General features: G+C 55.6%; 2 protein-coding genes across 2 annotated transcripts in view; one reads left to right on the plus strand and one right to left on the minus strand.

The window, feature by feature from the left end:
• The window catches only part of LOC102444704 (uncharacterized), a 45,248-nt gene extending 43,890 nt beyond the window's left edge, over positions 1–1,358 (plus strand). The window contains 1 exon segment of the mRNA XM_075913390.1: positions 318–1,358. Within this exon segment, the coding sequence (XP_075769505.1) occupies positions 318–844 (527 nt within the window). The 3' untranslated portion in view covers positions 845–1,358.
• LOC142823121 (uncharacterized) lies at positions 1,214–22,514 on the minus strand. The gene is made up of 5 exons (XM_075913468.1): positions 22,385–22,514; positions 6,556–6,725; positions 5,703–6,005; positions 5,173–5,214; positions 1,214–2,755 (listed from the first exon to the last, which is right to left on the minus strand). The coding sequence occupies exons 1-5, from the start codon at positions 22,426–22,428 to the stop codon at positions 2,697–2,699; spliced, it is 618 nt and encodes a 205-aa protein (XP_075769583.1). The 5' UTR covers positions 22,429–22,514; the 3' UTR covers positions 1,214–2,696.
• Positions 22,515–23,549: the final 1,035 nt, after the last annotated feature.

Below are 23,549 nucleotides of genomic sequence, written 5' to 3' on the forward strand. Positions count from 1 at the left end.
AAGTTAGAATTTTTAAATACGGGTTGGATTAACCCAGGTTGCTGGGGCAGAAGAGAGGGGGGAGCAGTGGATCACCAAGGAAATCAAAAAGTATAACAATGAGCTTTTTGGGAAATCTGAGAAGCCATCTCACCTCCTTTGCAGAACTTTTCATGTACGTGCATCACACCCCCGCCCACATTTTTACACTAGCAAATGCACGAGCGGTACAGTCAAGAAGAGGGAAATTCAGCACATGATAATCGACCGTTCTCTTTTATAAGTCAAAGGAAAACATGTTAAAAATGTCAAAATGAGTTCGGATTCTCTCTCCCCAGCTGACGTGACTCTGGATCCAGACACGGCCCATCCCGAACTCGTCCTGTCGGAGGATCGGAGATGTGTGAAATGGGGACCCAAACAGCAGCGACTTCCCGTCACCCCGGAGAGATTTGACACTGAGCGCTGTGTGCTGGGCCGGGAGGGGTTCACCTCGGGGAGACATTACTGGGAGGTGGAGGCGGAGCCGTGGGGAGTCTGGGCTGTGGGGGTGGCCAGGGAGTCTGTGAGCAGGAAGGGAGGGGTCGGCTTTAGCCCTGAGCAGGGGGTCTGGGCTGTGCAGGGCCAAGGGGATCGGTGCTGGGCTCTCACAGCCCCTGGGCAGCTCATCGACTTGCCCGTGAATGGGGCACCCCGCAGGGTCCGGGTGTATCTGGACTATGAAGGGGGGCGTGTGGCACTTTACGATGCTGGTAGCGGGGAATCGATCTTCACGTTCCCGCCGGCCCCTTTCGCCGGGGAGAGAATCCGCCCCTTCTTCCTGTGTGCGGGACACGGGGTTTCCCTTTGCACTCGCCCAGCCTAGCAGCTCTCCCTGTGCTCCTCAGATGCCTCCTTTCCCCCCGCAAAATAGGCTTCTCTCTCCCCCTCCCTCCTCATCTCTCTGACCCTGCTGCGGCTCTCCCTTTAAATGTATTAAGAGCCGCCAGACCCTTAATACATTTAACAAGTAGGCGCTGCGAGAGGGACAGGGAGTGAACTGGGACAGCTGATTCCTGGCTCCTCCTAGCCCTGCTGCGCTTCTGTCTTTTAAATGTATTAACTGCCTGTAGATGCTTCTGGAGATGCACCGAATTAAAACCGAAATGTCCAGCCTCCGTCACATCAGAGTTGTTTTCCTGGGGTACAGCCTGTGTAGAAACATAGTCACGTTTCTTCTACATGTAACTCATCCTTCTTAATTTTGTAGACATCTCCTTGATTTGCAGCAATCAGTTTCTTGAATCTGAATTCTCTCTCAAGCTGGTTCTTGTTCAAGGGGGATTAATGCATGCTGTCGCTGCTGTGTGTTCATGTTATTAAAGTTGCCTGCAGTAGAATTGTGGGTCTCAATGAAAAGGTCCGTATTGTCTCTGACATGTTTGCAAATCAAAGTCTGAATAGTGGGGCAAACCTCGGAGCTAGTTGAATTCTTTAGTGTAAATCCTGCTCTGTACCTGTCCCAGGCCTGCTTTTCAGGGGGGCTGAGTTCAATTCGTTATTTATCCATTCACAGCCGAGCGTGTTGCAGTGAAGCCCCAACTATTGTGATTTATTGCACAATCCCAAACTGTCCCCCAGTGCCAGGAGTCCCAGATATCCTCTGCCCAGCCAGCAAATCCGGCAGCTTCCCCTCGCCAGCCACTTGCCAACCAACAGCCACTTCGCAGGCACTGATCAGTGAAAATCTACCGTTGTCTAATTACACAAACCCGAACAGCCCTGCTCTGAGAGCCAACCCCTGCCCCGCCCCTTCTCTGAGGCCCCGCCCCCTCTCACTCCAGCTCATCTTTGTCGCTCAATCTCACCCACCCGCATTCGCTTCCCCTGGGCTGGGGTAGGGGTTTGGGGTGCCGGTTCTGGGCCTGGGCCGGCAGCGAGGGGTTCAGGCTGTGGGAGGGGTAAGGGCTCAGCTTGGGGGTGCAAGGTCTGGGTAGGGTTACCATTTCTCCAATTGGTCCAGGTCACTTTGAATGATGTCTCTCTCTTCCAAATCAGCGGCCACCCCTCCCAGCTTGGGATTGTCTGCAAACTTATTAAGCATCCTCGCTGTGCCAGTATCTAAATCGTGGATGAGGATCGAACAGAACCGGTCCCAGAACAGAGCCCTGTGGAGCCCCACAGGGCCAAGAACCATGACTAGCGACTCCCCTGAGCACAGTTTTAAAGAGAACAAAAGGCCGCGAGTCTCTCCTGTCAGCAACCACCTGCCCGGCCAGTCGGTGCGAGACTCGGGGAGCCGGGCGGCAGGTGGGGGACGGGGTCTCAGATGTCCAAAAGGATGGGCCAGGTCACCTATAGCTCCCAGCGCTCTTCCAGCCCCTGCTCTGTGGGAGCCCTCCCACCCCCACAGCTCCCCCAACACCCACCCGCCCTGCTGGGTGGGGCAGAGGGAGGGACGACACTGGAGAAGAGGAGGCAGAGGGAGGGGAGGGAGCAAAGGGGAGCCAGACTCCAAGTGTCTCACTGGCCTGACCCGACCGGCCGCAGGGAAGGCGACACACCAAGGGTGGTTATTGGCTGTCAGGAGGCCCGTGCGCTGCAGCAGCTGCTGAGGAGGTGGGCGTGTTACTGCTCAGGGCGGAGGAAGGCAAATGAAGAACTTTTCTTAGAGCTACACTCCTGCCAGTGACACGTCGTCTCAAGTCCAAAATTGGTTCCCGGGGAGAGATGCAAATCTACGTCCATCGGAGCAGGAGCAGGGCAGAAATCACACACCAGGGCCAGGCCGCTGCACCTGCATATCGAGAGAGCGGGGCATGAGAGCACAGGATGCACAGCTGGGTCCTGAAACCAAACCGGCCGGGATCTTGCTGGCCACAAGTTCCCTCATTTGTCTGGGCTTCTGTGGCCGCAAGGGGGCAGATGCTCCATAGATATGGAGGGGGAAATCCAGGCAGAGTGACCTGGGTTTGTTTTTTGCCATGGGCAAAGCTCTCATACTAGGTGGGACAGTCCCTGCCCCAGCTGAGATCAGGGCCCCGTTGTGCCGGGCGCTGCACAGACACAGCAAGAGACAGACCCTGCCCCAGCTGGGATCAGGGCCCCGTCGTGCCGGGCGCTGCACAGACACAGCGAGAGACAGTCCCTGCCCCAGCTGGGATCAGGGCCCCGTTGTGCCGGGCGCTGCACAGACACAGCGAGAGACAGGCCCTGCCCCAGCTGAGATCAGGGCCCCGTTGTGCCGGGCGCTGCACAGACACAGCGAGAGACAGTCCCTGCCCCAGCTGAGATCAGGGCCCCGTCGTGCCGGGCGCTGCACAGACACAGCGAGAGACAGGCCCTGCCCCACCTGAGATCAGGGCCCCGTTGTGCCGGGTGCTGCACAGACACAGCGAGAGACAGACCCTGCCCCAGCTGGGATCAGGGCCCCGTTGTGCCGGGCGCTGCACAGACACAGCGAGAGACAGTCCCTGTCCCAGCTGAGATCAGGGCCCCGTTGTGCCGGGTGCTGCACAGACACAGCGGGAGACAGTCCCTGCCCCAGCTGAGATCAGAGCCCTGTTGTGCCGGGCGCTGCACAGACACAGCGAGAGACAGACCCTGCCCCAGCCGAGACCAGGGCCCCGTTGTGCCGGGCGCTGCACAGACACAGCGAGAGACAGACCCTGCCCCAGCTGAGACCAGGGCCCCGTTGTGCCGGGCGCTGCACAGACACAGCGAGAGACAGTCCCTGCCCCAGCTGGGATCAGGGCCCCGCTGTGCCGGGCGCTGCACAGACACAGCGAGAGACAGACCCTGCCCCAGCTGGGATCAGGGCCCCGTTGTGCCGGGCGCTGCACAGACACAGCGAGAGACAGTCCCTGCCCCAGCTGAGATCAGGGCCCCGTTGTGCCGGGCGCTGCACAGACACAGCGAGAGACAGACCCTGCCCCAGCTGAGATCAGGGCCCCGTTGTGCCGGGCGCTGCACAGACACAGCGAGAGACAGTCCCTGCCCCAGCTGAGACCAGGGCCCCGTTGTGCCGGGCGCTGCACAGACACAGCGGGAGACAGTCCCTGCCCCAGGTGAGATCAGGGCCATGTGCCGGGCGCTGCACAGACACAGTGAGAGACAGTCCCTGTCCCAGCCGAGATCAGGGCCCCGTTGTGCCGGGCGCTGCACAGACACAGCGAGAGACAGTCCCTGCCCCGGCTGAGATCAGGGCCCCATTGTGCCGGGCGCTGCACAGACACAGCGAGAGACAGTCCCTGCCCCAGCTGAGATCAGGGCCCCGTTGTGCCGGGCGCTGCACAGACACAGCAAGAGACAGACCCTGCCCCAGCTGAGATCAGGGCCCCGTTGTGCCGGGCGCTGCACAGACACAGCGAGAGACAGTCCCTGCCCCAGCTGGGATCAGGGCCCCGTTGTGCCGGGCACTGCACAGACACAGCAAGAGACAGACCCTGCCCCAGCTGAGATCAGGGCCCCGTTGTGCCGGGTGCTGCACAGACACAGCGAGAGACAGTCCCTGCCCCAGCTGGGATCAGGGCCCCGTTGTGCCGGGCGCTGCACAGACACAGCGAGAGACAGTCCCTGCCCCAGCTGAGATCAGGGGCCCGTTGTGCCGGGCGCTGCACAGACACAGCGAGAGACAGTCCCTGCCCCAGCTGGGATCAGGGCCCCGTTGTGCCGGGCGCTGCACAGACACAGCAAGAGACAGTCCCTGTCCCAGCTGAGATCAGGGTCCTGTTGTGCCGGGCGCTGCACAGACACAGCGAGAGACCGTCACGTGCCCATTAATCCTGAGGTTGCACAGAGGCATGGTGTAAATTGCCCCACTCTGAACAGATACAGGATGGATTCCTCTCTTCACTTAACAGCTGAAAGGAATGGCAGCCCTGAGAGATTAAATGATTTCCCCCCAGATATTGGAAGGAGTCTAGAATAGAGCTGCGCATTGAGCAATCTTCCCTCTATTTTTTTCTTCCTGTGTGAAGAATAAATTTTGTTCTGTGCACCAAGGCCAGTGTGAATGTGCACCACCAGCTGACACACAAACCTAGTTCTGAGAGCACTGCCAGTCAGCTGGGTGGCATTTGAACCTCTCCCAGGTGCCCGCCCAGGTGCTCAGCTTACTGGGAACGCGGGCATTGATCAAAGTGGTTTCATGGTAAAGCCAGACTTCTTCCCTCACCTCCCCCGGTCTCCCTTCCTCCCTTAGCTTTCACTCACCCTTTCGATGGGCACTGCTGCAGGACGGGCTGTGAGGAGTATCTGGAAGGAGAGGAGAAGGAGCAGAGATGTCACCAGGCGGGGACTATACCCCCGTGAGTTCACTAGGCTCCCGGCGTGTCTCGGCCAGGAGGGGGTGCTCTTGTGATGGAAGATCTCGACCTGCCTAGCACGGTGCCTGGATCTGGAGCTGTGGTGGAGAGCGGGGCGGATGTGGCACGGGAAGGAAAGGACGAGTGAAAGGATTTCACGAGTGCGCAGCCTCTCTCGTGCCGCACGAGGGGCAGAGCACGTGTGGGGGGAATGCTGCAGGGCAGAGGCAGGTTAATGCATGGGCTAACATGGCTGGGCCCACGGTCCCTGGCCAGTTTGAGTCCCCTGCGAAATCTGCCCCCACCACGGAGATGGGTGCCTCTGGGGGTGGGTGGGGACCTTTTCACCCCCCGGTGTAGAGGGAAACCTCTGGCCTCCCCCCCCCCCCCCACAAGGTGCAACACAGAGATGCAGGGAGCCCTGCCAGCAGGACTCACCCCCCATGCTGAGCTCAATGTGCGCCAGGCACTTCCCGTCCTGGTCTTGCAACACGTAATTCCCATAGGCCCCCGGGCCGACGTTCCCCATCCAGAAGGTGCCCTGCGAGACTGAGACATTCTCCTGGAATTCCTTGCCGAGTTTCATAGGTTCCCCCCCGACGAAGCTGTAGATGTGATCCCATTGGGCCGTTGACCCGTTCTGCATGCACAGGTCCAGGGTGGTCTCCGAGGTGTTGAGGGGGATGCTCACCGAGTCCCCTTTGGAGACACATCTGGACACGTGCGGGCACTTTTCAGGGCCTGAAGCAGCAAACACAGCTGTAATCGCTCGGGGAGGGGCGGGGGCGAGCCAAGGACCGAGCTGGGATTGGGAGCAGCAGGAAGACGGAGGAGAACACAGCACAGCGGAGCGGGCACTGAGCTGGGACATAAGACTCGGGGGGTCCAGGCGGAGATCTGGGGAGGAGGAGTGGGGGCCTTGTGGGTTGGGGGGCGGGAGCCGGGAGTCAGGACTCCTGGGTTCTGCGGACTATAGGGGCTGATTCTGCGGCAGCCCCAGGGTGGAAGCTCCCCACTGCAAAAAGCAGCCACCGCTGACCGGTTGGGGGGGTTTGGGGAGAGGGATGGCACAGGGGTAGGAAGAGGGAGTGAGAGCAAAGTCCCAGGTGGAAGGGTGGAGGGGGCGGAGCCTTAGGGGAGTAGTGGAAAAGGGGTGGGGCCTCAGGAAAGGGCGGAGCCTCACGGAAAGGGGGTGGGGCCCCAGGTCAGAGCAACGGTGGAACACCCGCAGGGAAAACTTTCAAATCAGCGCCAAATCAGGGATGGGCGTGGTACTCGGCTTCCTCCTTACTTTGCTGTTTAGCCAGACACGGGATGCCAGAGAGAGCGCTGTCCGACATCAGGATGAGCAGAAACCCCCAGAGGACTGTCATCCGGAAGCACCCAGCACTGGCATCAGGGGCCATGGGAGTCATAGCAAAGGATGGAAGCGCTGGAGTCTTCCAACTGGAGACACCGATCCTGCCAGGAGAAGCACAGAAATACCCTCATTAGACGCTAGATGGAGTGCGGAAGGAGGGAGAGAGACCGAATTTAGAAACGGGACATCTCTCTGGGGAGATCAAGACTCAGAGAAAGCAAGTCAAGCTACTGGGACCCCTTTCTGGCGAAATATTGATTGAAATGCAGATGATAAAATATGAAAAACCGAGGGGTTGACCTTTGAAAGACAGGAGTGCGTTAAACAATAGTGCGTCGAGACTATTGATATAGAGCAGTGTTCATAAAACTGTGTTTGAGGCAGTGGGAGGTGTACCACCGAGTTCAAAATGGCTGCCTTAAAGGGGCAGGCGACCTTTTTTTTTTTTTTCTCAGTAACTTTCCCCCCAACTCTATTTTTTCTTTTTCTCAACAAAAAAAATCCTTGGTGTTTCTCATTAAAAAAAATTATTGTTTGTTGTTCCTCGGTCTTCAAAAGTTTAAGAAACACTGGTATAGAGAAACTCTGCCAAGAACATAGGGGTGTGTCTAGACTGGCAAGTTTTTCCGCAAAAGCAGCTGGTTTTGCGGAAAACTTGCCAGCTGTCTACACTGACCACTTGAATTTGCGCAAGAGCACTGACGATCTCCTGTAAGATTGTCAGTGTTCTTGCGCAAATACTATGCTGCTCCCGTTCGGGAAAAAGCCCTCTTGCGCAAGAGGGCCAGTGTAGACAGCTCAGGACTGTTTTGCGCAAAAAAGCCCCGATGGCGAAAATGGCGATTGGGGCTTTCTTGCGCAAAACCGCGTCTAGCCTGGCACGGACGTTTTTCTGCAAAAATCACTAATGCACCCATACAACTATCAATTAAGTCTAGTGGAATTTGATTAGCAGGATGGGTCCAAAAGAGAGGCATACACAATACATAAATAATTGGTAGCTGACACTAGGACGACTACGTCAAGTCTCACTTTGCCATAGAAAGTCGGGGTAGAAAAAGAAATTGGTGGGAGGGATTGGATAAGGGGTCCCCACGACATTACTCGCTGCAACCCAAGAGGTGTCCTTCTGATCGGTGCGTTGTGGACACCTCTGCGCATGGGGAAGCCACGAGACCACGACTTCCCGTCTGGCAATCGTCTGACAATCGTAAGGGCTAAGCGGTGGAACTGTGTGTGTGATTTATTGAAGTAAGGACATGTATCTCTCTAGCCTGAAAATGAAGTATCTTGGGTATTTGTCCTCAGTATAGGTGTTATGCTATGGTTTGGGCTAACCATCCTGTGTATCGAAACACAGCAGTGTCCCCTTGCACTGCTTTCCTCTACTATTCTTTGCATAATAAAGTTCACAAGAGTTTATCGGGGGACTGTGGTGTCAGCAGTGGGATGCAAACTGTACCCTGTGGATGGAGCTTCCAGCAGTGAGTGGCGAGGAGCAGTAGGAGGAAGGGGCTCGCAAGAGCCCGATGTGCTGGACACAGAGTGAACCTGGGAGCCGTGTTGGTGAGTCTACACCCCGGGAATGGGTGGGGAGATGGCCCCCACCCGACTCCTGAGGGAGAAAGCAACCCAGCTGATTGCCTGGCTGGAAGATATTGACCTGTCCAGGGGCCTAGATCCTGTCCCAGCGGTGAGCAGCCAGACATAAGAACATAAGAATGGCCGTAGTGGGTCAGACCAAAGGTCCATCTAGCCCAGTATCCTGTCTGCCGACAGTGGCCAGCACCAGGTGCCCCAGAGAGGGAGGACCGAAGACAATAATCAAGCGATTTGTCTCCTGCCATCCCTCTCCAGCCTCTGACGAACAGAGGCCAAGGTCACCATTTTATCCCCTGGCTAATAGCCTTTTATGGACCTAACCTCCATGAAATTATCTAGCGTCTCTTTAAACTCTATTATAGTCCTAGCCTTCACAGCCTCCTCTGGCAAGGAGTTCCACAGGTTGACTACACGCTGTGTGAAGAAGAACTTCCTTTTATTAGTTTTAAACCTGCTACCCATTCATTTCATTTGGTGTCCTCTAGTTCTTCTATTTAGGGAACTAATGAAGAACTTTTCTTTATCTGCCCTCTCCACACCACTCATGATTTTATAGACCTCTCTCCTATCCCCCCTCAGTCTCCTCTTTTCTAAACTGAACCTCCCCTGGGAGCATCTCAGGCTCTCAGCCCGGACAGAGGGTTAGAGACCTCCAGAGAGATGCGGTGCCCATCAGGCCATGCGCTACTAGCCGCGGTTCATCCGGGGCGGGCCCAACCTGGCAGAGCTGCGGCAGCTGGAGATCGAGCTGCGGATGAAGGAATTGGAGGTACAGGACCGAAAGGAGGAATGCCAGGACTGAGAGAGGCAGTGGCAGCATGAGCTGGCCATGGAGGAGTGGAGGAGCCAAGGGGGGTGGACACGTGGAAAAGCTCACGATGGCCCAATGTGAAAACATGGGGGACGTGGATGGGTTCTTCAGCTCCTCTGAGCGGGCCTGTGAACTGCACCTGATCCCCCCAGCGGACCGGCTGCGACTGCTCACCCCCTTGCTGGATCAGGCGGTCGTAGGGGGACTCAACCAGCTGGTGGATCCGCAGCCGGGTGATTCGGAACGGGTCAAGGAGACCCAGCTGCCCACGTTGGGGCTGACCCCCCAGACGTACAGGAGGAAGTTCCGGGGGGTGCAGAAGGGGCCGCGGGAGACCTCCGTGGACATGGCGTAATCCTGCCGCAAGTGGGCGTGCGGGGTCGGAGCCCAGACCGCAGGGGACCTGCTGATGATGCTGGAGCCGTTCTATGAAGCATCCACGCCCAGCCTGAGGCTGTGGCTCAAGGACCGGAAGCCAGAGGACCCCCAGGAAGCCGGGAGGCTGGTGGACGAGTTCATAGAGTCCCGGAGAGAGAGGGAATCGCGCCGAGACCGGTTCTCAGCTGAGCGATGGAGAGAGTCACTTATGAGGCGAGCCCGAGAGACAAGGACCAGCCGTCTGCGCCCCAGGGAACCAGCCAGGGCCCGGGCAGAGCCGGCCCAAAAGGGCCCGCAGGATCCAACTTGCCATCGGTGCGGGCAAAGAGGCCACAAAGGGCTCAGTGCACCAGGCACCCGGACAGGTCCCAGGACCTGGGATCTCCCAGGGTTAACTGGCTGGGGCTGGCGGAAGGGCAGGCCGCCCCAGAGGCAGAGGCGGGCAAGCAAACCGCAGCTCAGAGCGGGGGGAAGGATGCCCAGTGCACCTCCCCGGGCAGATCTAACCCTCTGGAGGCCGGTTTCTCCGTGTACCGTGTGGGGGGCAGGGCGGCCCCTGCGGAGCGAGAGCCTTGTGCCCCTGCAGGTGGGTGGCAGGGAGGTGACAGGCTACTGGGACACGGGGCGGAGGTGACGCTGGCCCGGCCCGAGGTCATAGCACCAGACCACATGGTACCTAACACTCAGCTGACCCTGAGGGGCATAGACGGGACCCTGTTCAAGGTTCCTGTAGCCTGGGTGCATCTGAAATGGGGGGCCAAGGAGCACCCCAAGGAAGTGGGGGTGCACCCGCACTTGCCCACGGAGGTGCTGCTGGGGGGTGACCCAGAGGAGTGGCCAGATGGACCCCACAGGACCCTGGTCACCACCCGTAGCCAGAGCCAGCGAGGGGCTGGCGGCCCTGACCCAAAGAGGGCTCCCTGCCGGCGGCTCAGAGCCCCATCCCAGCAGACACAGGGTCCGGCCAGGCTGGGACTGCAGACCTAAGCAAGGGCAGGGGACAGGTCCCTGCTCCCACTGCTGAATTCCAGGCTGGGGTGCAGGCGGATCCCTCCTTGCAGAGGCTGAGGGACCAGGCTGGTCTTGGCGCAGCTCAGGCCCTGGGGGGAGGTGGCCAGGAGAGATTCCTGTGGGAGAAGGGATTCCTGTTCCGGGAATGGCTTTCCCCAGGGAAGGTGGGGATAGGGGGTCCAGCGGTAGCTGGTACTTCCCCAACAGTATCCCCACAGGCTGTGTCTGGCCCACGACGTCCCATTTGCAGGGCACCGGGGGATCCGACGCACCCGGCTGCGGCTGCTCCAACACTTCTACTGGCCGGGGATCTTTGCGGCCGTTCAGCGGTCCGGCGACTCCTGCCAGAGGGGCGGGAAGGCCCAAGATGGGAGGAAAGCTGCTTGGAGGCCCCTAACCCGGAAAGAGGAGCTGCCCCGGAAATTCAAGCGGCCAGTGTAGTCAGCTGGCAAGTTTTTCCGGGAAAGCGGCTGATGTTCCGGAAAAATGGCGTCTAGACACAGTCCTCTTTGTTCTACGGGCTGGCGGAGTCTGTTCTTGCTGCTAAGGGGGGCTGTAGGACCCGCCGTCACACTGACTCCTCTCGTACCCAAAAGCCGAAACACCCAACAGCCCCCCCCACTCCTTTATGCCCCGCCCCACACCGTGATGGCCTCAGGACTGGACAATCCTCCAGCCGTGGGACTGCGGCAGAGGGAGATTTTCTCTGGGGAACCAGCTACTACCCCTTCTCTGTGCCCCACATGTCCCACGACTGCCTTTTTTCAGTTTCACAAACCTCGCCTCCCCCTAAACTCTCCCCCTCCCTTGCAGCTCTGGAGATGGAACAGAAAAAACAAAGACCGGTCGGAGAATTGGGGGGGGGGGGAGGGTTTTCAGGGCCAGGGGTCCCCTACCTGTGTTTCCCGCAGAGGCTAGATCCGGAGAGCTCCCTGGACGGACACACTTCATGGGGAGCAAGGAGAGCTGAAAAGAAGCGGCCGTTTAGGCTGCGTGTCTTTATACCCAGGAAAGAGGAAACTCCTCTCTGCTGTGACTCTCTGCTTCCCCACCGCCCACTGCCAGAGATTCAGAGATTTCCAAATCAGATGAGACCGCTGAGCGCTCTGGACTTTGAAGAATTGACTCATGTTCACAAAAGTCTGGATTTAACACTTCCTTGGTAAACGTCTCCTGTGATTAATTGCCCCTCGCTCCTTCCCAGCTGGAAGGCTACGTCTAGACTGGCATGATTTTCCAGAAATGCTTTTCACGGAAAAGTTTTCCATTAAAAGCATTTTCGGAAAAGTGCATCTAGATTGGCACGGACGCTTTTCCGCAAAAGCACTTTTTGTGGAAAAGCATCCGTGCCAATCTAGATGCGCTTTTCCACAAAAAAGCCCCGATCGCCATTTTCACAATCGGGGCTTTTTTGCGGAAAACAAATCTCAGCTGTCTACACTGGCCCTTTTGCACAAAAGGGACTTTTGCCCGAACGGGAGCAGCATCGTATTTCCGCAAGAAGCACTGATTTCTTACAGTAGATCGTCAGTGCTTTTGCGGAAATTCAAGCGGCCAGTGTAGACAGCTGGCAAGTTTTTCCGGAAAAACGGCTGATTTTCTGGAAAAACTGGCCAGTCTAGACACAGCCAAAGTGTCTAGCTTCATCTGCCAGTCCTGGGATCATGCTCGGTGGGAGAGTCCCCAAATGTGATCCCTGGACCACCAGTGGTCCGCAAACCCCATTCACGTGGTCCCTGGCTAGCTCCCTCCAAGGTGCGTGCCTGCACGCAACAGAATGAAGTGTCACCATCTAATTAGTGAAGACCACTAATTAGGCACCTGGACTTGGGATTTCCCTACACCCTCTCCTGGGGGTGTATACCCCCCCGAATTTCCCTACTCCCCCATTTTGTGAACTATGATGCCATACAGCCCACCTTCACCCTCACCCCTTATCATCCCTCACACCCCCGTAAATTCAAACACCCCCCTAATTTAAATTCCTGGGGAGGCTACTGGCCTGGACTTTGGAGCAGATGCACCTGGAAGGGGATGGGGTGGCTGGGGGGAGAAGGGGGCTTGTGGGAGGACTAGGAGGCAAGACGGAGGGTGCATCGTGGAATGAGTTGGGTGCTTTTATTGGCAGAACCATCAAATGTGAATGATTCACGTCTGTATCCAAAGTGCTTTACAGTTGTTAGCTGGTGGTACAAACAGCATGTGGAAAGGCCAGGAAGAGGTCTGTGGAGACGCTGAGCAGTTTTCAAGTGGACAAAAATAACCCAATTTGAGCACCACAGAGCTAGGTCTGTCTCTGCAAGTCTGAGGAGCAAATATGTCTCCCCACTACTTATCGCTTAGAATTTTCACCTTCTCTTCCTTAACTCTGCCCCGTCACTGGGCCATGAGGGACTCCACGCGTCCCACCAAGAGGGGGCAGAAATCTCTGGGCCTGGCCATTCAACAGGGTTCAGGGTTCCTGGCTGCCCCTCGGTGCTTTGATTCACTGCTGGAGTGCTGCACCGCATGCTCCGGTCACCTCTGAGGGCAGGCAGGGTGATCATGCCACGGTCCGGGCAGCGTTGAGGTCAGGCTGCCTCTGGCTCTGCCTCTTCCCCCGAGGCCCCGCCCCTTTCACATGTGACAGACCGGGCCGGGTCCGGGCACAGCTGAGGGCGTCCGCTCAGGGCAAATTGCTCAAAACCAGGGCTGCTTACAGCCCCAGACTGGAGACTTTTCCCAAACAGACCACACACCAGCCCCACCGAGCGCTCCAGCTGCCAATCCGGCCAGCAGGAAGCCTCACGAGCAAAACCCCTCAGACACCCCAGCTCTCCCTGTGCCCCGATCAGCCCCAGGCCTAACACAGAGGTGAGGGGTTCTAGAACCCAAACTCACCTACCCCGAATGGATCTTTCCAGTCCCAAAGAACCAGCCACAAATCCCCGGTCAATTTACACGTTAGCTCTCACCCACAAGATCACGCTGGGCCAATCCTTAAGAATCTAAAGGTTTATTAATGAAAGAAAGAAAAGGTGGAGAGAGGTTGTAAAGGAGAATATGTTACATGCCCCCGTCACCAAGTTCTTGATGCCGGCTCTTAGCAGAGATGTTACAAACTGCTGGCGTAGAAGTCTCTGGTGTGCATCCTATGTCAGGACGGGTCGACAATCCTTCCCGGCTCGCTGTCCCTCGTAAGGCTGCATCTGGGAACCGTAGCAGAATTGAAGACAAGATGGAGTGCGCCTCATGGTGTTTTATGTCCATTCTTGGCACTTCCAAGCTGGAGCGGGTCACAGGGCCAGGTGACGTATCCCTGTGTCCCATGTCAGCAGCCTGAGATCTGACAGGTGTGCAGGTTTCCAGACGCATTTCTCAGTGTGTATGGGCCACCTTGAGAGCCGTTGTCCTTGGGACCCTGCTAATTAGCACAGTCATTGACTGGACAATCCTTGACAACAGGCAGTCCCAGCCCATCGTTCTGACTCAGATGGAGAACATTCATAGTACAAGCACAGAGCCCATATTCATAACTCCATATACGCAGGCGTGCGCACGGGGTGTGCCAGGTGTGCCCAAGCACACCCTAATGTCTTGGGCCGGCTAGCGGCTGGTGGAGGAGGAGGGGGATTTGTGACAGGGGGTCGCAGCCCCTCACTTTAAATTCCCCGCGGCCATCTATGGGGCACTGTGGGGCAGAGAGAGTGCATGCATGGCGTCCTCAAATGCTGCGCAACAGGTGAGGGGGAGACCCCCGGGTGTGGCATGATGTCACAGCCCGGGACTTTAAAATAGCATGGCCCAGCTCCAGAACCAGCTGGGGCCTGACTTGAGGTGTCCTGGGGGCGCCTCTGCCCATCCCAGCAGCACCGTGTGGCGCCCCTGAGATGCCCCGGGGGCACCCCCACCCAGCCCAGCAGCACTGCACAGCACCCCAGGGGCACCCCGGGCTAGGGCCTGGCTGGCCTGTAGTTTGGGCCGGCTCAGACTCCAGCCCCGCACATTGGAAGGCAGAAGCTGAAGGTAAAGAAGGGGAGGGGAGCGGAGGGGAAGGGGGAAAAATAAGAGGAAGGGGTGGGAGAGGAAGGGGCTTGTGTTGAGGGGAGGGGGGCAGGTCAGGAGAAGAAAGGGGAAGGCACCAAGAGGCAGGGTGGAGGAGACACAAATGCCAGGGGGCCAAGTGCAGACAATGAGGAAAAGGGCAGGAGGGGAGGTGTCGGTGGGAGGGGGGACAGGGTGATGCTGGGAGAGGAGGGGGTAAGGGCATTGGGGGCTAGAGGGGGAGGTGCTGGGAGAAGGCTTGAAAGAAGGGGTGGACATGAGGAAGGTGGGGATGGAGCAAGTCATGTGTGAGGGCACAGAGGGGCATGAGTGGAACAGGGGCAGAGGATGGTGAGGGGGTGAGCATCAGGGAAAAAGAGGGCAAAGGGGGCAGAGGCAGTAAGGGAAGGGGGAGGCACCAGGAGGGTGCAGGGCTAAGGGAAGGTGCAGGTGCCAGGGGATTCTGGGGGTGAAGCAGAAGGGCAGACACCTGCCGGGGAGGGACCAGCACCAGAGGAGAGAGGCAGGGCAGGTGTGTAGAGGGAGGTGTGAGGAGAGGGGATGAGGAGGGGTAGCTCACATGATCAGAGTGGGGCTACTGGAGGAGCGGGCACAGGGGGGAGAGAAGGGCTGGTGGAGGGGGGCAGGTCTCAGGAGGGCAGTGAGAAGGGCAGGAGTCAGGACAGCAGAGGAGGGTGAGGAGTTGGGGGTCAGCAGGCACCAGGGGAGCTGATGGAGGAAGGGGAGGAGACATGGCAGCAGAGGGGAAAGGGAGAGCTTTATAAGATATTTATTAATAACTTGGGTGCAAGCCACATGAACTCAGTGCTGGTGCACAACACAAAATTCATTCTGCTCATGGGAGGAAACTCTTGGAGGGAACACTTCCCCCAGCTTCTCCACCCCCGAGTTAATGTCACACACAATTGGGTTAATACAATTGCAGGATAGTTGCATGAGGGGGATTTGGGGGGGGGGAGAATCTAATTCCTATTGGTAGGAGGATGGTGGGAAAAGTCCTGGGGGGGGGGGGGTCACATGACACCTTTTACTTCTGGTCATGTGTCCATCTTGCCCGGAGAGTGTTACCTCCAGAGGTGTGGCCAATGGGGGTTAGGGGCGTGGCTATCAGGGGCCAGGGGTGTGGCTAATGGGGGGGGGGGTCAAAGTACATTTTTAAAAAATTCTTTCGGTGCACACCCTAATGAAATGTGCTGCGCACGCCTATGTCCACATACAGACATCACACAAGTACATCAGCAGCAGACATAGAATCAGCAGGACATAAGTTTTCATTTGACACCTCACATGGCCCCCTTTGTACAGACTTTGGGGCAAAAACCCCTTTCCCCCGGCCCCCGGCTGCAGCAACCATCTGGCTGCTCCCCTTAACATCCAAACACGTGACACCACTCACTGACCCGCCTCTTCCACATGAGTCCCCACCCCTTCTGGGATGATGGAGTCAGTCCCCCCCCTCCTCGTTCCCCCCACACAGAGGGTTACTTTTAAGGGCTGGGCTTCTCTGGGAAGCACTTGTCATCAGGGTGGGTGCCGAGAAAGGACCCCAATTCGTTTTAGCGAGAGGAGATCATTTAAAAAAGAAATCGCTGGGAAGCCACAGAGTTACGCAACAACGCACACCCGTCTGAGGCATCTAGCATGGCCCTCAGCCCCCTTCCTGCTGACTCACATCTAAGGCTGCGTTGTAGTCGTCAGTATTTTTAGTACAAACCGCAGATCTGCCGCAGGTCGTGACGTGTAAACAAAAGCAGCAATTCATGGGGCCTCTAATCTTTCCCCCCCCCAGCTGCGTGCAGAATAAATGTTGTTCTGTGCACTGGGGCGTGTGCAAATGTGCACCACCAACAGAAACACAAACCTTACGGTGAGCGCTCTAATCATTTGGACAACATTGGAATCTCTCCTCAGTGGGCAATTTATAGGAAGATGTGTCCGTGGCTTATTCTATATACCCCTGGCTAAAAATTGGGTGCAGGAGGGGTGGCCTGGGGGTGCAGTATGGGGAGCACAGCATCACCTGGCCCAGGAGAGATTCAAATGTGGACTAGTTGATTAGCAAAGCTGCCCACAGCAGGCAGCATGTGTTCTTACTGGTGGTGCACACGTGCACCACAGCAGGTGCAGAAAACAAAATTTATTCCACACATGTAAAAAATTAGAGGGAGGATTGCCAAGGATCACCGCTGGTTCAGGGAAGGTGTGGAGGGGGTGGCACATGGCCTGAGGAATCAGCAGGTACCACCCTGAGTTCGAAGGGGAAATCTTTGAGAATGCCGAAGGCCCAGCTGTCTGGGTCCCAGACATAGAGTAGACAGTGGGTTGATGTTTTCCATTTGAGGGGTTTGCAATCTTCCTTGTTCTGGGGAGAAGAAATGGAGGGGAGGGGCTGAACAAGTGCGCTACAAGCCAATCCCAAGAGCAGTGGTCCTTATAAACTGAGTGCTTGGGCACCAATTCAGAAGAGACTCCAATGCCGCCCAGCTGATTCACAGAGCACCCACTGCTGGGCATTTTGTATCTACTGGTGGTGCACATTGACACTTGCCTTGGTGCAGAGAACAAAATTTATTCCACACATGGACAGAAAAAATCCGCACGGGGATGGGAAAGAGGCGAGGGAACATTGCGGGCCAGGACAACAGCTGCTGGTGGAAGAGGAAGCAGAAAAGAGGAAGGGCCGCGTCGATAAGACACTCAGATGGAATATTTTGATTGTGTGTTTTCCCGTTTGGACTCGTGCTCCGGAAAGGGATGGGCTTTCTGTTACGTCGGGCCGGCTGGTGCTTAGAGAGGCACGGCAAGGACATCACCCGAACGATGAGTCTGGGCTCTCTGATTGGATAGCAGCTCCTGATTTATTCCGGAGCAAGAGTGTGTACGTGAGGGGGGGTATATTAAAATCAGGGACATCTCTGGGGAAGGGGGGAGAGTGGGGCGTGGGGCAATTCCCCCCCAGTGCCCTAGTGCAGGATCCAGGACGATCCCCCACAGACCTTTCCTCTGCTTCCCTTCCCCCCACAAGCCCAGCCCCATCTCCATTCCTGTCACATTTCTTCCCCCCTGCTCCACCCTCTCCCCCTCCTCTGAGCCGGGAGATCACTAGGGACCAGATGGCGCGAGGTTCTCAGGCTGCCCTGGCTCCTGCCGCCAAGGTGACAAGGGGGGTGGGGATGGGGCGACCCCTCCTGCTGCCACCCCGTGCCCGGCCCATCCATAGGACAATTGAAGCAGTCCCCCCCGACCCCCAAGGCTTCTCCAAAGCAGGAAGCCTGCGGCGGTGCCCCCGAACCATTCTATGATCTCCGAGGAAAATAACTGTTCTGGGATGCGGTGGGGGGAGAAATTGCCCCCAGGTGGGCCAAACGGCGCCGGGAGCACCATCTGAAGGGAAACTGAGGCAGCGGGCCGGCCTGAAGCCAGCCGGGCTCGGTCCCTCTAACAGGTTCTGAAAGGAAAGCGGGAGTAAATCATCGACGAGCGGCGACTCGGGATACTTGGCTCTGCCACCGGCCCGCTGGGTGACAGTGGGCAGGCCACCGCCACCCGCCGTGCCTCAGTTTCCCCTCCTGTGGCAGGAGATGGTGACATCGCTTTCCTTGGTAAAGTGCTTTGAGATGCCCGGATGAAAAATGATAGATACTATCCGGGCGGTTCCCCATGCTGGCATTCCAAGTGCAGACGGCGGGTCCCCTCCAAAGACTTTAAATACCCGGCCTCTGAAGACTTCTTACAAAAACAACCTCCCCAGAGTCACAGATGCACTGACTCTGAAAGAGAGGCTGCCACCATCAAGTGATTTTTTTAAAGACCCCCCAAAAGCCAAGAAGGAACCCCTGAATCCCTTCTCCAGGGCTACGTCTACACTGGCCCCTCTTCCGGAAGGGGCATGTAAATTTCACGAGTCGTTGTAGGGAAATCCGCGGGGGATTTAAATATCCCCCGCGGCATTTAAATAAAAATGTCCGCCGCTTTTTTCCGGCTTTTAAAAAAGCCGGAAAAGAGCGTCTAGACTGGCCCCGATCCTCCGGAAAAGGGCACTTTTTCCGGAGGATCGGGGCCAGTCTAGACGCTCTTTTCCGGCTTTTTTAAAAGCCGGAAAAAAGCGGCGGACATTTTTATTTAAATGCCGCGGGGGATATTTAAATCCCCCGCGGATTTCCCTACGACGACTAGTGAAATTTACATGCCCCTTCCGAAAAAGGGGCCAGTGTAGACGTAGGCCAGGGATACTCCAAGGTCTTCTGCCACAAGGGTGCGTCTATGCGGCCGTTTTTCCGAAAAAACGTCAATTACATCCACACTGCGATTGCATTCTTTTGATAGAAAATCTAAAGAACAGAGGGGTTTTTTCTGACATTGGTAAACCTCTTTCTACGAGGAAGAACGCTTTTTCCGAAAGAGCTCTTTCAAAAAAAAGGCCTGTGTGGAGGCAGAAGAGGGAGTTTTTTCGGAAGAAGAGGAAAGAGGAAAAAGCACAGGTGCCCTATTGGCCACTCTGTCCATAGCAATCACAGCTGAAATGCGAGAGAGCATCCATTCAGTGTGGACGCTCTCTTTCGAAAAAGCAGGTCGCTTTTTTGATGTGCTTTGGCGGTGTAGACACTCTTTGGCTGCGTCTAGACTCGCGGCTTCTCGCACAAGTACGGCTGTTCTTGTGCAAGAACCCACAGAGCATCCACACTGCCCGCCCGCTCTTGCGCAAGGAAATTTACAGTACAGCGTGGTAAGAAAGGGCTTCTTTTGCAAGCATTATGCTCTTTTTTAACAGGTGGAAGCCCTCTTGCACAGGTGCTCTTGCACAAGTGCTCTTGCACAAGAGGGCAGTGTGGATGCTCGACAGGGATTTCTTGCGCACAAAACCCTATGGCTAAAATGGCCATCAGAGCTGCCTTGCGCAAGAGAGCGTCCCCATGGCCATGGATGCTCTTGCGCAAAAGCACAGCTTGCTCATGGCAGTGTGGATGTGTTCTTGTGCAAACTTCTTGCACAAGAACCCTTGCACAAGATGTTCTTGTGCAAGAAGCCGCCAGTGTCGACATAACCTCTCAGAAGACTTTTTTTGGAAGATCTCTCCCGGAAAAGCTTCTTCTGAAAGAAGCCTGCAGTCTAGACCTACCCTAAGAGAGCTTGAAAAAAGAAACTAAAGAAAACACAGAAAACAAACTGTCTCTGCCAGACAGGGCAGATGGTCACACCAACCTCTTGTTACCTTCCAGGATGCAAGAACGAAATCATCGCCTTAAAAAATCAGCTTAACAAAACACGCAGATAGACTTGATAATGCAAACTTGGTTGCTAAGTGTTACAGGGCAACAAAGAAAAAAACAGATCAAAGCCTGAAGAAACTGTCTTTGTGGGTTGTAACTTATATATGATGAGTGGGGAAGACATAGGGAATTCACCCAGAGAAATGTAACCAAGTGACCAAAACAAAGAAAATCCCAGTCACAGCTAATTATATATTTTCCCCTTATTTACTTGCAATCGCTTCACAATCCAATCTGCTTCCCTGTCCTAAATTCTTTGGCAGCCTGATCGTCCTGGTTTTTGTGTAGTTCTATCTTCGGCCTTTAACTTAGAACTCGTAGCCAGCTTTCTATATACAATTCAGATGCCAAGTCTGTCACGTTGACATCCCTGGCTTTCTGTCTACCTCCCTGCTCAGCTGCCTGAGTTTAATCCTTTAGTCACCGGATACGAGCTAGGGATTGTTCTTATGACCATCACCATCTTGCGAAGGAAAAAAATTTTGTTTAAACAACAGCGTGAGGGTGCGACCATGAAATTAACTACGCCACAGCCATTCCTCTCGACAGATGCCGGGCGCTCGCCTCGAATAATCAGACAAAGAAACCAAGCCTCAGAAGATTGTGAAAGTAACAGAGTCCTGAGCTCAAAGCACAACACCCGGTCAGTGTCGGCGCAACACAACCCTGGTATTAGTCACTGGGGTTCACCAGATGATACTCTCAAAACAGAAACATGAGTCTTTTTGAATGAGTCCACAATATTGATCAAAAAGGAGGCGGCACACGGAGGGGAGAGTGTGGCAGCCGAAATGACTCGGAACTCGCTTTCTGAGGTTGAGCACAAGTTGATGGTGTCTCAACTGACTGAGATTCTCAACCACACTGTGATGGATAAGAGGGCTGGCCAGCACCTGGTATCTAAGGGGTTAAAGGCGAGCTAGCAAGGGTGCTGGCAGGGGGGCAGAAGAACCAATGGGGATATGCTGCTGAATTGTATAAGTTACTTTGCCTGCTTTCTTTGTGCGGGAGCGTTAAACCAGTAATTGAGAGACACAGAATGATTTAAACCCAGGCAGGACTACCATGACTCCAAGGAATTCAGAGCATGGAAGTGGATTGAACCAGGAAGGAATTGCAACTAAATCCACATTTCCCTTTTATTTACCCATGATCCATTTACCCTGGTTCAGTCCACTTCCATGCCCCAATTTCCTTGGAAGCATGATAGTCCTGCCTGGGTTTAAATTGTTCTGTCTCTCAATTCCTGGTTTAACGCCCCCCCCACAAAGAAAGCAGGCAAAAAAAATCGTATGCAATTCAAATTTCAGCACCATATCCCCATTGCTTCTTCTGGCTCCCCTACCTGGGTTTAACTCCTTAGCCACCGGGTGCTGGCCAGCCCCCCTCCTATCCATCACAGGGACTAAGAGATTTGCATGTCCGATTCCTATTGATTTTGTTCGTCCCATTCCTCCTGCCGATGGCTTTGAAACCTGCTGCTCAAATCTCCCCAGACATAACCACAACGAGGGAGAAAGCAACAGCAGCCAACAGGCCAGCTGCTGTTAAGAACACCAGCAAACGTTTCCTCCTTTGAGGCCGAAAAAATTGTTTTGCTGGGGGGTGAACTTCTGGCCCAGCTGAATTCAACAGCAAAACTCCCATCCTCTTGGATTTCTTGAGCCTATGGGGTGCACCAGATTGTGTTTAACTCGACTGATTGAAGGAGGGGAGGGCAGCAGCTTCTTTGGGCTGAGGCTTAGAGAGGAAGGGTTTTAACATTGCTGGATGTTTGCTATGATCTGCAGCCTTCCCCCAGCACCACACAGAGGGACGATTCTGGCAAGCTTTGGGGAGAAGAGATTTCCACCAGCGTGGACTTTGCACCATCCAAACAGGAGGCAATACTGTTTGGGGCAGAGAGAACCCCAAACAACTACTGGTTTGGGGACAGAACCAGGCCAAGAATCTCTTCCGAGTCCCTCCAGGGCCCCAAACCACCACTAAAACACTAGAACTAGAAGGAAACTCAAGAGTTCGAGTCCAGTCCCTTGCCCTCACAGCAGGACCAAGCACCATCTAGACTAGCATTTCTCAACCACTGGTACCCTTCGGGGAACTCGAGAGAAGTCTGGGGGAACGTTAAGACAATTGAAATTTGGAGAAAACTGAATTTTTGTTTGAAGTTTTACAGCGCTTGTACTTTTTACACCCAAAAATATCATCGCTCGCCTGGCTACGATTAAGTTGTTTAAACAAATGTGTTGCAATGGTAGAAATTGTATTTTGTATGTTTGAAAATTGTAGCTACTGGGGGTACTTATAATTTTTTTTAAAAGGGGGTACTTCCTAAAAAAAGGTTGAAAAACACTGCTCTAGACTGTCTGTCTAGAGATGTCTGTCTAACCCATGCTTAAATATCTCCAATGATGGAGATTCCACAACCTCCCTAGGCAATTTATTCCAGTGTTTAACCACCCTGACAGGTAGGAAGTTTTTCCTAATGTCCAATCTCAACCTCCCCTGCTGCAGTTTAAGCCCCTTGCTTAAGTAAAAGAGAAAAATAATCCAAAAGAAACTGGATCCACTGCTAGACACAGACACGGTGAAGGAAGGCAAAGAAAAGCTAATGATCAAATCCAATTGTTGGGTTTTCTTTTACCTTGTGCTGGTTGAAATTCCGACTGTTTGTGGATCAACTCGCATCTGCGTCCTCCATCCTACGGACACCGGAGGCTGCTTACATGCCAGCTCTTCGTCCGGCTGCTGCGTCCCGGACTGATCTCAGTCTTGCTGCAAACCACATTTTGAGAACCACTCATCTCAATAACTCAGAAGGAAAATGAAACTGACTTTTTCCTCCCTTCTCTTCGCGATAGGCCTGTTTAGAGCTGTATGAGGCTCATCCCAGGCTGACCGCCTGGTTTCTTCCCATCTCCCTGGTCCCCGGAGGTGGCGTTTCTCTCTGGCGTGGGGCTCGCCCCTCGATCCATGACTTTGGCGCCCCCAGATTGGCTCAGCCATCGAAAGACCAGTGGCAATCGGCAGCTGGGGCAGGATGCAGTAATCCTGTTTGGGAAGGGGGCCAAGGATCTCCTGGGGGTGGACCGAGTTTTACGGGCAAAGTCCCAAGACGACCGCGAGTGGACTCTGTGTGGATTGGACCTTTTTTTCCGGTGTGGCGGCGTCCAAATCGTGAGCTCCCGGTCACCCAGTTGGGGCAGAAAACGAATTAAACCCAGGCCTGCCCCCGAACCACTAATCCCTGCTCGGAGCCCTTGGGGGTCAATAATAATCACGGTGGCAGGAGTAATTGGGAAGGAGGGACATGGTGGGGGATACAACCATGTGATCGCTCCCCGTTTCCTGTGACTCCTCACCCCCTCCCTGACCCCTCTCCACCCTGCCCCGCCTCCTCCCCGCGTAGGCCCCCTTCCCTACCTTGCCCCACCCCCTCCCACCTCTGCTCTGCCCCGCCTCTTCCTGCCTCGGCTCCGCCCCCAACCTCTAAGCCCCTCCCCCAAGTTCCAGGGGACTAATGGGAATGGGTCGCAGGAGTTAGCCCCATCCTGCTCACCAGTAGCCACGGGGAATATGGAGTGACAGGGCCCTTGGCCACCCTCTGAGCTGCAACGTGCTATTGTTCCCTCTCTCCATGGGGCAAGGATCCATGCAGCCAGGACCTGGCGGAGTCGATGGGGCGAGAGCCTCGTCGTTCCGCTTCCCCCCATTGCTGCTGGGGAGTGTGTGTGTGGGGGGTCCCTGAATCCCAGCTGCAGGAGCTAGACTCCCCCCCCCCCCGCTCCCTTGACTGCAGCCTCCTTGCC

Source organism: Pelodiscus sinensis, chromosome 32 (genome assembly GCF_049634645.1).
Source record: "Pelodiscus sinensis isolate JC-2024 chromosome 32, ASM4963464v1, whole genome shotgun sequence".
Lineage (NCBI taxonomy): Eukaryota > Metazoa > Chordata > Testudines > Trionychidae > Pelodiscus > Pelodiscus sinensis.